The sequence below is a fragment of the Cetorhinus maximus genome, chromosome 1, assembly GCF_964194155.1.
Source record: "Cetorhinus maximus chromosome 1, sCetMax3.hap1.1, whole genome shotgun sequence".
NCBI classification, from domain to species: domain Eukaryota; kingdom Metazoa; phylum Chordata; class Chondrichthyes; order Lamniformes; family Cetorhinidae; genus Cetorhinus; species Cetorhinus maximus.
In genome coordinates this window covers 236,421,336-236,433,352 of record NC_135879.1, presented here as the reverse complement: position 1 = coordinate 236,433,352, position 12,017 = coordinate 236,421,336, and the positions used below count along the sequence as shown (strand labels likewise).

At 45.4% G+C, this 12,017-nt stretch overlaps 1 protein-coding gene across 1 annotated transcript in view; it reads right to left on the bottom strand.

Moving 5' to 3' along the window:
- LOC144688041 (dedicator of cytokinesis protein 2-like) overlaps positions 1-12,017 on the bottom strand; it is a 1,154,257-nt gene that overhangs the window by 882,398 nt on the left and 259,842 nt on the right. Inside the window, exons 12-13 of the mRNA XM_078554696.1 lie at positions 9,140-9,219; positions 4,136-4,261 (exon numbers count right to left, since the gene is read on the bottom strand). Coding sequence (XP_078410822.1) covers positions 4,136-4,261; positions 9,140-9,219 — 206 coding nt within the window. The remainder of the gene's footprint in view (positions 1-4,135; positions 4,262-9,139; positions 9,220-12,017) is intronic.

Sequence of the window (12,017 nt, the reverse complement as noted above, 5' to 3'; positions counted from 1 at the left end):
GGCTGGTGCAGTGAAAATTGTGGTGGCCATGCCACGTAGGATTGGGACCCAGAAGGACCCGGGCCGCTGATTAAAAATTCAACCCTTGGACATGGAAATTGGAAGTACAAATGTCAAAATTTGTAGATGGCTCTAAATTAGTGAGGTGGACTGCGGCAAAATACAGAATGGGCATGTAAACAGATAATTAGTTTCATTATGTATAAACGTGTGAAGTGCATTTTGGTCGAAAAATGTAGAGCTCATGTACTCATCGGGAAATAAGAGTCTAAATTGGCTGGGGGCACGAAGAGATCTAAGGGTTCACAATTCCACAAATCATTAAAAGTAGCATTACAGGTTAACAAAAATTGCAAGCCTGCAGTTTATTTCTAGAGGGGTAGAATTCAAGAAGCAGAGGGGTTATGTTAAACTTACATAGAGCCTTGCTTAGGCCACATTTGGGATCCTGTGATTGTTCTGGGGCCGGGTTTGCGTCTCCCTCGGGAGGTGTGAATCAGGTGGCGAAACGCCATACTTAATTTTGTTTTTGCTGGAGAAATAATTTTGCTCTGCCTTCCATACCATTTTCATGTGGCTTTTTTTGCAGATCAGGAAGGCCTTGGGTGCAAAATTCTTCCGAGATCAAGGTTACCATTGTGAGGACCATAGCATAGAAGAAGGCCATTCAGCCCATTGTGTCTCTGCTTTTGGTATAGCTATCCAATTAACCCTACTGCCCTGTGTTTATTTTTCCCTTCGAATATTTATGCAATTCACTTTTGACAGTGACTGTTGAATCTGCTCATATCACCATTTCAGGCAGTGCATTCCAGATCAGTACAACTTAGAATTTAAGAACTAGGAGCAGGAGTAGGCAATTCAGCCCCTCGACCCTGCCCCGCCATTCATTACGATCATGGCTGATCTCATTTCGGCCTCAACTCCAATTTTCCGCCCTCTCCCCATAACCTTTCAACCCGTTACTAATTAAAATTCTGTCTATCTCCTCCTTAAATTTATTCAGCGTCCCGGCATCCACTGCACTCTGGGGTAGTGAATTCCACAGGTTCACAACCCTTTGAGAAAAGTAATTCCTCCTCATCTCTGATTTAAATCTACCACCCCTTAGCCTAAAACTATGGCCTCTCATTCTAGAATTCCCCACAAGAGGAAATATCTACTCCACGTCTACTTTGTCTATCTGCTTTAGCATCTTATATACCTCAATTAGATCTCCTCTCATCCTTTTAAACTCTAGCATGTATAAGCCTAAACTGCTCAATCTCTCCTCATAAGACAAGCCCCACATTTCTGGAATCAATCTAGTGAACCTCCTCTGAACCACCTCCAATGCAACTATATCCTTCCTCAAGTAAGGGGACCAAAACTGTGCTCAGTACTCCAGGTGCGATCTCACCAATGCCCTGTACAGTTGCATCGACACTTCCCTATTTTTATACTCTATTCCTTTAGCAATAAATGTTAAAATTTCATTTGCCTTCCTTAATACCTGCTGTACCTGCATACTAGCTTTCAGCGATTCATGCACGAGGACACCCAGATCCCTCTGCACTGAAGCATTCTGAAGTTTCTCTCCATTTAAATAATAAGTCACCTTTTTATTCTTCCGACCAAAATGAATAACCTCACACTTATCCACGTTAAACTCCATCTGCCAAATTTTGGCCTATTCACCCTAACCTGTCTATATCCATTTGTAAATTTCTTATTTCTTCCTCGCAACTTACTTTCCCACCTATTTTGGTTTCATCTGCAAATTTAGCTATAGTACCTTCTATCCATGAATCTAAGTCACTAATATAGATTGTAAATAGTTGGGGCTCAAGGACTGAGCCCTGTGGCACCCCACTAGTTACAGCTTGCCATCCAGAAAAAGACCCATTTATCCCGACTCTCTGCTTTCTGTTGGTTAGCCAATCCTCTATCCAAGCTAATATATTACCCCTAACTCCGTGTGATCTTATCTTGTCTATTAATCTTTTGTGAGGCACCTTATCAAAGGCCTTCTGGAAGTCCAGATATACTACATCTACAGGATCCCAATTATCTACTTTGCTTGTCACATCTTCAAAGAACTCTAAAAAATTAGTAAAACATGATTTACTCTTCATAAAACCATGCTAACTCTGATGGATTGCATTTTGACTTTCCAAATGCCCCAATACTACTTCCTTAATAATGGATTCCAACAATTTCCCAATGACAGACGTTAAACTAACTGGTCTATAGTTTCCTACTTTCTGCCTCCCCCCCTTTTTGAATAAGGGTGTTATATTAGCATTTTTCCAATCCACTGGAACCTTTCCAGATTCCAGGGAATTTTGGAATATTATAGCCAATGTATCCACTATCTTCACTGCCACTTCCTTTAAGACCCTGGGATGTAGGCCATTAGGTCCTGGGGACTTGTCACCCTTTAATCCCAATAGTTTGCTCAGTACTTTTTCTCTAGTGATGGTGATTGTTCTAAGTTCCTCCTTCTCTGTATCCTCTGCACTACCTGTTACTATTGGGGTGATACTAGTGTCCTCCACTGTGAAAACTGAGGCAAAATATTGATTAAGCGTCTCTGCCATTTCTGTATTCCCCACTATTAACTTCCCAGTCTCATCCTCCAAGGGACCAACATTCACTTTAGCTACTCTCTTTCCTTTTATATACTTGTAGAAGCTTTTGCTATCAGTTTTTACATTTTGCGCTAATTTTCTTTCATAATTTACCTTTGCTCTTTTTATTATTTTTTTAGTAACCCTTTGTTGATCTTTAAAAGTTTCCCAATCTTCCAGCCTGCCACTGACCTTTGCAATTTGGTATGCCTTAGTTTTTGCCTTTAAGTTATCTTTAACTTCCTTGCTCAGCTTTGGATGCTTTTTCCCCCTCTCACCATCTTTCTTCCTCATTGGGATATATTTTACTTGGGAGGAATTGAATATCTCCTTAAATATCTGCCACTGTTCATGAACTGTCCTACCTTGTAGTCTTCCTGCCCAGTCCACTGGGGCCAAATCTGCCCTCATACCTGTGTGGTTACAACTTGCTGGGTAATAAAATATTTCCTCACCTTCTTAGTTGTGCATTTGGCAACCACCTTAAATCTGTGTCCTCTGGTTGCTGACCATTCTGCCACTGGAAACAGTTTCTCCTTATTTACTCCAGCAAAACGGCCCATGAGTTTGAACACATCCATCAAATCTCCTCTTGACTAACTCTGCTCTAAGGAGAATGTCTCAGCTTCTCCTGTCTCACTGGATTGGATGTATACTTGAAAATGACCATTTGAAGGGCTGCAGAATGAACAGTGAGTGGCCCTAATTGAAGGTTCATGACCAATGTAGAGAATGTGTAGCTAAATCTCACAGGTCATTTGGTTGACTAAATAGAAGAACAGTAATTAAATTATCCAGTCATGATGTTCATCATGGTGTGTGGGGCAGGCTTGTTGGGCTTGGTGGTATTTTTCTGCCTGTCCATTTTATATGTCCGTTAATGGATAACTCTTTTAATGAACCAGTACAGGTACAAAGGACCAAATGGCCTCCTTCAGTGTTGTCGCTCTATGATCATCTCACTTAATACAGACCAGGACTGAAGGCGGGATGGGACCTTTCGGGTCTCCTTGTCTCAGAAGACATCACATTTAAATAATCGTTTGGTAGTACAGAACTTGAGAATTGCTGAAAAAAGAGTCATGCTATCAAAGCTTTTCATTCTGCACTCATCAGGGCTGTTCACAAGAATATCAATAGTATAGGGAATAGTAATCTAGACTGCCTGAGAAGAGAGTGCTGATTAGTTGGCAATTATCAATGATCACCAATCAAAATCCACTTGCCAACCAATCAGCACTCTCCTCTCAAGCAGTATGAAACGTCCTTCCCTTTACTATTGATATTCTTGCAAACTGTCCTGATGAGTGCAAGGTGAGAAGTTTTGACAGCATGTCTCTTTTTTCAGCAATACATCACATTTATTTGTGCAATCTGAATTTAATATTGAAACTGAAAAGATTAGGGAGTAGATAAGATGCACTTGTATCCCAGAGCTCAAACACAATGAGAGCACCCTTAATTGGTTAAGATATCATTTCTGTGCAGTCATCCAGCAGGATTAACAAGGTTTGCAGGAGACAGACCTGGCATGATGATCTCAGGAAATCCCATTTTCCTCGCGACCACTGTGTTTCTGTCCACTAGGTGAGGGTGATCCTTTCGAACCTGCTCCAGATCACCTGACAGTAATTTCATGGAGACCCAGAGACCTGTAGGAAGGGCACAATTATGAAAGGTGAAAAACCCCACATTCTGCACTCTGTCATTCTGCACACCATCTGTTTCGCACAAATGTTAGTAGAAAGCTGCAACCCTCTCTTCCCCATGTCCCTCCTCCCCCAGAAATGCTGTAGGTGCTGAGGGACATTTTGAGCTGTCAAGGCTTATATTGATCGACTTTTGTTAGGTCGGGGGATTATACTGCGGTGAATGGAGTTGAGCTGCAGGTCAGCCATGATCTAACTGAATAGAGGAGCAGGTTCCTAATGTTCCTATCAACCACTGAGTCAACAGCGGTGTTTGAAGATAAGAGGATTAATTTAAGGAACGATTAAATGCTTTAATGTGGAGGTGGCAGGGTTGGTTTATTGGAAAGTGAAATCAAATTGATCTGATGACTTTGGCCTTAAATTTCTGCAGGTCAGTGGTGGTGGGGGGTGGGGGGAGGTGTGCGTGGAGTGGTTTCCAGTTCCCCATTATTTCTCCAGTGTTTCTGCTGATGTTTTGGTGGAGGATCGGGGCAACCACTGCAAATTTTTTAAAAACTCAATCATAGTTTGTTGACAAAGCCAACATTCATAGCCCATCCCTAAAAGCCCTTGAGAGGCTGGTGGCAAACCCCCTTCTTGAATACAGAGAGCAACGATACAGTGAACCACATTGCTGTGGGGCTGGAGTCACATATAGACTAGATTGATTTTTTTCCCCCGAATTCATAAACCTGAAACGTTTTTTTAAAAAACAACAATCCACTAGTTACATGGTCACCATTACTAGTACTAACTTTTTATTCCTGATTTGTTCCTTAACTCAATTCAAATTGCTCAGTTTCTATGGTGAGATTTGAACTCATGTTTCTGGACCATTAGTCCAGGCTGCTAGATTACTAGTCCAGCAACATAACTGCCATGCTACTGTTTCCTATAATTCAGAGACCCTGTATGATCTTGTGAAGAAGCAGGTTTCTTATTATGTCCTGGATTATGTAGGAGGCCGAACACGTTTATAAAACAACATTTGGCTAAAAGTTAATCTTCATCAGTTCCAGCGTACAGCTTTGTGCACTGGGATTGTCGACCAGAAATTTAGGAATGCTCCTAATTCGCAAAGACCAAAGATTCCCCTCCCCTACCCCCCTTGATTTTACCTTTTGTTTCCTGCTTTTCCTGGTGTCCTCGAAGTCATTACCTTCCCCGAGACCAGGGGACTGGCTGGAGATTGATTCTCTAGGCCTTCAACAAGAGCTCCCTGGGAAATGCGCAATAGGACAGGGGATGTATGATGTTTACTCGATTTTTTGAATGGGGGTGCCGAGCTTCCACTTGACGCCTCCCCTTCTGGTAAATCAATGCACAGGGCCAACTAAGCCTTCAGAACAACGAGGAGTGGACAATAAGTACAAACTTACTAGCATTTCCCCCCTTCTAATTCCTGTGGGGAAGTGGTGGTGTAGTGATGATGTTGCTGGACTAGTAATCCATATGTCCAGACTAATGCTCCAGAGGTATGGGTTCCAATCCCACTCATGGCAGCTGGTGAAATTTGAATTCAATATAATTATGGATCAAGGCTGCTATAAAAACCTGGTTCATTAATTGCCTTGTTTGGCCTGGCCTACAAGTGACTCTAGATCCACAGCAATGTTGTTAACACTTAACTGCCCTCTGAAATGACCTAGTAAGCCACTCAGTTCAAGGATTCACATCCCATGAAGCAATAAAGGAAAAACAGTGCTTGTATAGCATTTTCACATTCTCAACCGATGAAATACTTTTTGAAGGGGTCGCTGTTACAATGTAGGAATTGCAGTAACCAATTTGCACACAGCAAGATTCCATAAACAGCAATGTAATAAATAACTGGGTAACCTGCTTTTAGGTGTTGTTTGAGGACTAAATGAAGCTTAAGACATTGGGAGACCTCCCCTCTTCTTTGAATACTACAATGGACTGGCTGTGCTGTCAGCTGGGCAGGAGGCAGCCCAGCAGAGGTCATAGGTCCAGGTAGATCCAACTGAGGCAGGAAGGCCTAGGGTGGGGAGTGGGGGAGTCAAGTCCAATTCGGGCAGGGACGTTGCAGTTTAGAGTTCAGAGGCATCAGCGAGGGGAGTTGGAAGCCTCTGGGGTAGGGGGGGTTGGGGGGGTGGCGAAATCGAAAGATTAAGGGAGAGTGAAGTTGAATGCCTTTGGGGAAGTTCACAGGACAGGGCAGAGGATCAGAGGCCTTGAGAGGAATTCGGAGGTCTTGGGGGAGGTCACAGGCCTCAAATGGAGGTTGTTGTGGGGGGGGGGACGGGGAAGGCCTTGGTCTGGGGGAGATCAGCGGCCTCGAGGCAGAAATGTCAGAGGTTCCAGGTGGGCAATCAGAGGCCTGTTGGAGAGAGGTCAGAAAATTTGTGGGAAATTTGTAGGGTTGGAGTGTGACTGAAGGCCTCACAGGAAAGCTCAAAGATTTCGATATGGGGGCTGGGGGGGCGGGGTGGGGAGATCAGAAGATTTGTGGGGTTGGGTGGAGGGGGTGGAGGCACTGATGTCAGATTATTGTGTTTGTTGGCTAGGCCAGCACGCTAGACCCTGTGGGTAAGTGGAAAGGCACTCACCCGCTTATCCAGCGGCCCCTCACCTCGATTTAGTTGACAGGCTTCTCGAGCACCACAGCTTCATTAGAATAGCTAAAGCGTCAAGCTCCCTCCTTGGAATGGGTTGGTCAACCACAAATCAACCTGTCCCCACCACCTCATCACCACCACAACCACAACCACAACCTCCACCCACACCCCACCCCTCCCCACAACCCCATCCATTAAAATCAGAAATAGGCGGCTTGGATGTAGGTTGGTGGGGGTCAGGATTTAGATTTTTAACACTTTAACCCTTCACTTGACCCAAACCTGTCTGTTTTTGGCAGGGGTGGGGGGGGTGGGGTTAAAATCCTCTTCTTTGTGTTTCTGGCCATCAATATTGCTGGCAAACCCTCTGTCAGCAGATTAAATACCAAACAAATGGTTGCGATGCGACACATTGCAGACAGGAGGCACTGAATGGGCTGAACGTCCTTTTTATGTTCTCGGAACAAAAAAGGGTGAAGGTGTCCTGACCTCATTAGTGCAGATAAATAACCTGTGCGGAATGAGTTTGGGCACTGACATGAGTCTACAGCGCAACATCTTCTCTCATTTGACGCTAACGGGCCGAAAAATAATTGAAATAGCTTTGGGCAAATGTGGGCTCACTGTTATGATAGAATGAGTATTGCAAACTGATGAGTGGCAATAAGTTTGGTGTTTGACCTCCTGAAAGGCTCTTCCATTTCACCCGGTGACTAAGGATTCTTGGAGCAGAAAGCCTGCCCCCAATAGAGCATCTTTGAGCAAGGCTGGAATTCTAGTTTGTTTTCAGTTTAAGATAAACATGGAGGCCGTGCAAATTAGGCTCGGTGGCGCCCCTCATTTAGGTGCTCTGGGCACCGTTTGGAGGCCAAACTGGCTTCCGCTGCTTCCGCCACACGTCATGCTGGGCGCCATCTTGGTGAAAACGTTAGCAGACACGCAGCCAGCGTCTGCCGGAGAGATGCAGAGTGAGTAGATCATCACCTCAATCAGGGTGCAAATTGGTTCGATGCCTGTGCTGCCATTTTAGAAGGGCAGGTAAGAAGATCGGGCACGCACAATAGGCCAGAATCGGGGGAGCGCTGGGTTTTCGGAGGGTTGCAGGGCTGAGGGAGGTTACGGAGAAGGGAGGGACTGGAACACAAGGGTAAGACAGCACTCAGTGCGGCGAGACGGATATTAAAGAAGTTCTTAACAGAGTGAGCAGCATCTCAGAGTTGAGAGGCAGAGACAAAAATCGCAGACGTTTAAGAACCGACTGGATTTTATGTTGGGGTCTTTAGATTCTTTCTGGCTGAACAAGCTAGGGTAAGATTGGAAGGGATTCAATCTGCGATCCTTTTGGTCTGGTTTGGATTCAGTTACAGTGTGTTAGCTCACTGAGGCTCCAGAAAAATACACCAAAATGATACCAGGGATAAAAGGGTTAAATTATGAGGAAAGGCTGCATAGAATAGGCTTGTATTCCCTCTATTATAGAAGAAGGGGTGATCTAGTCATGCTTAAAGGAGTTGGTAGGGTAGATAGAGGGAAAGAAACTACTTGTTCTGTGAGGGAGGCCAGAACAAGGAGATAAAGCCTTAAAGGCTTAGGCATGAGGGGGTGGGGTGATATCAGGAAGCAATTTTCTGCAAAAAGGGGCATGGACAACTAGAATTCTCTCAGAGCTGCTGAGGCTGGGCTTCATGGAAAAATTCACAGCTGCAGCCCAAGAGGTACCGCAACTACAGCCACCATTACTGAAGCAGGCATTCTCCCGACAGGACAAACAACTTGAAATTCCAATAACACAACACAGTACTAACTCTGCACTTGCAAAGGTAAAAGGCAAAAACACCTCAGCCAGAGTTGGAGGGTGAAGATCGCTTGTGCAGCTGAACCTATGTTCAGCCAGGAGTGATCAGGAGAAGGCGTCAACTGGACCTGCGCCGTTCAAACTGGCATGTCTTGCGCCAAGTCAGTGTTGGAGGCTGTTTGACATCACAATGGACCCACTCTGCAGGCTTCTGGTGCACACAGGGCACACCCTTGCCAGCACTCTATCAGTCATGGCGTGCTGTTAGGGCTGGCAAGGAAGTGAGCAGAAGCGTTGTGGCTTGACTTGTCCAGTTCGGACTTTCAGTAGCACCAGCTCCACAACAAAGCCCAATTCCAAGGTCTAAATGTAGCTTGGCTTTAGATAAATATTAATAAAACTGGATTTACAAAAGAATATTTTGCTATGTTAAAGTGTGGAGGGACTTGGAAAGGAATATTTTACCTTGTCCTTTGTGGTTTATATCTTTGGCAGCCAAGACCTTATAGATTAAACTGTGGAGGAAATCATTTTCAGCTGCAACTCTGCAAGGAGAGAGAAAAAAAAGTTTAGAAAATAATTAACTACAGGAGATACTTATGGAATATTATTACTCGTTGGCTGTCGCTTGAGCAGCATAATGCCAGAACTGGCCAAACTCATTACCCTCTAAAGAAAGCCAAGGTGATCCACATCGCAGGGAGGATTATCAAGGCCTCCTGCTACCTGAGAGGGCAACAAGTCACCCAACTGTGAAATTGTTCTTAGCATTTGTGCATGTCGATTCTTCGTGGCTGTGTAAGAGAGAGCAGGTTGAATTTTAACAACCAGCACAGAAAGTTCCAGAGGAGTAGGTGTATGCTGCACTGCAGAGAAGCAAAACCTACATTCCAACAGGAAGAGGCCATTCAAGCCTGTTCCGCCATCCAATTAGAAAATGGCTGATCCGTATCTTAACTCGGCCTATCTATCACGCCACTTTGACAATGGCTGCAAAGATATTGGAACACGTTCCCATCCTCATCCACTCGGGCAGTAATCTGGCACGGCAGGTCACCCACCATGGCCCAGTGGATTGCTCTCATCCCCTGAGTCTGAAGGGTCTGGGTTATAGCTGCACCCCAGAGACTTGAATACCTAATCCAGACTGTTACTTACAGTGCAGTATTGATGGAGAGCAGCACTGTCAGAGGTGCACCTCAAAACTGTTCCAACATTCAATGAGATCATGGCTGGTCTCCAACCTAACTCCATATCACTGCCTATGCCTCACATCTCTTAATATCTTTGGTTAACAAAAATCTATCAATCCCAGTTTTAAAATTGACAATCGACATAGTGTCAATTCCTGTTTGTGGAACAGAGTTCTAAACTTTTGGTGGAATTTTGTGGAGGTTGGGTGGCAGGAGTCTCAGCTGCCGGCTAGAGAGCCAATGCCACCACCACCCCCCAACCCCCGCATTGTCTCTTTTCGAGAAGGCCCACCACACCTTCTGCCATTCAGGCCACTCAGGCACTTTACAGACCAACAGCAGGCCTTCCTCGGGGATCAAGGGCCCTGGGGGAGGAAGTCCCACCCGCCAAGATCTGCCCGCCAATCAGAGGCCGGCAGCTCTTCTGTACTCGGCAGTGACATCAGGTAGGCAGTCCCTGCTGTCAGCACCCACCCAAAGCCTCGGATCAAGGAGGGACCCAGGCACAGGTGAGCGATGGTGGAAAGGAGGTCAAGGGGGCGAGAGTCGCGATGGAGGGGGATGGGGGGTTGGCAGCAAGGGCTGATGAGTGGCTTTCACCCAGCCCCCCTTCCCATGCCTTTGAAGGAGGGAATCGCACCCCCACCTTGGAGCCCGCAAGCAAACATATCAAGGTTGGCTTGTCATGCTCCCTGCACGATAAGCCCCCCTGCACGGCACTGGGTTAATACCAGTGGCAGCAGGATGAGCCCCTAACTGGGCATCAATTGCCCACTAAAGGGCCTCAAGTGGCAGAGGACGGGAAGGCCATCCGTGAGTTTTCCCACAGCGGACTTAGTCGGGGTGGAGACAGGAAAGTGGTACCCACCAGCCAGATTAAATACTCCCCACCACAAAACCCACCGCGGAGGGAGGGCGCGAATTCTACCCCAGGTGTGGTCTCATGATTGTGTTATTCTGTTTCCTTACTGCCCAAGCTTCTCACTAAGAAATTTCCAGACTAATTGGAAAACAAATGTTACAAGATGACAAGGCGATTATGGATGAGAAAAGGAAATTCAGTCAATCTTAATACACCCAAAAAATATGTGAAGCAATTCCCTCCCCCACCTCCCCCACCATTGTTGTATCAAATAGTGCCTGCAGTGTTTCCAGGGTTTCACCTGCACCATGCCGCCTAGGCCCGTTCTATGCGGTAATCACTCTCTGCTTGAAAAATAACTAATTTTACTGTTCAAACCTGCGTCTCACTGCTTAATAAAAACAGGAGACTGGGGGTAATTATATTCTCCAACGAGTGTTTATTGGCTTAGCCTAACTTATTATCCGATCTCCAAGTGACAAAACATCTGGGAAATAGTGATCATAACGTTAGAAAGTTTAAATTGGCTGGCAGAACCAAAGGCATTGATAATCTACAGTTCAGTTCAGATCTTAAGAGGATAACTTTAATAAAATGGCAGAGATGGCTGTGGTGGGGAAGAGACCATGGTCCATCTCTTCCGGCATGTCCCTTTGCAAAGAAGGTCAAGAAGACAGCTGACCACCGCCTTCTCAAGGGCAATTAGAGATGGGCAATAAATGCTGGCCTAGCCAGTGACACCCACATCCCAAGAGTGAATTAAAAAAAAGGGATGCAGCGGTTTCTGTTGGGTTTCATCCCAAGCAATCCCATGACACAAGACTCTGTGCTCTAAGGGCTGTTGCTAGGGGTGCACACCGAGATAAACGTCAACTGTGGCTGGAGCACCATCAACTTGCTCTTTCGCTCTTTCGTCTGCCCGAAATTTGCTGGTCTACCAGTGTAAAGAGTTGTCCATGACCGAGTGTTGCAGACTGGCACATTCCAATGTGCAGGACTACGTGCTTGGGGCAGCTGCCGCAGAGGCGCAATGGGGAGAGGCCACCATCTAAGGCATTTCAGCCATAGTGCGCCGAGCGGCTGGAAACTGTGTAGAATCCCTTGGATGTTTGCTTGACATGGAATGCATATTGCTAATATCAGAGTATTGCAGTTGTATTGAGAGAGAGCGGAACATGCTCTATGGAGAAAAGTTGAATTTTATTGCACCTTCTGTAATTTGAAATGTTTCGGAATGTACGTTTACAAATTTTATGAACAAAGTATATTTTGGGGAAATAAAACGGCA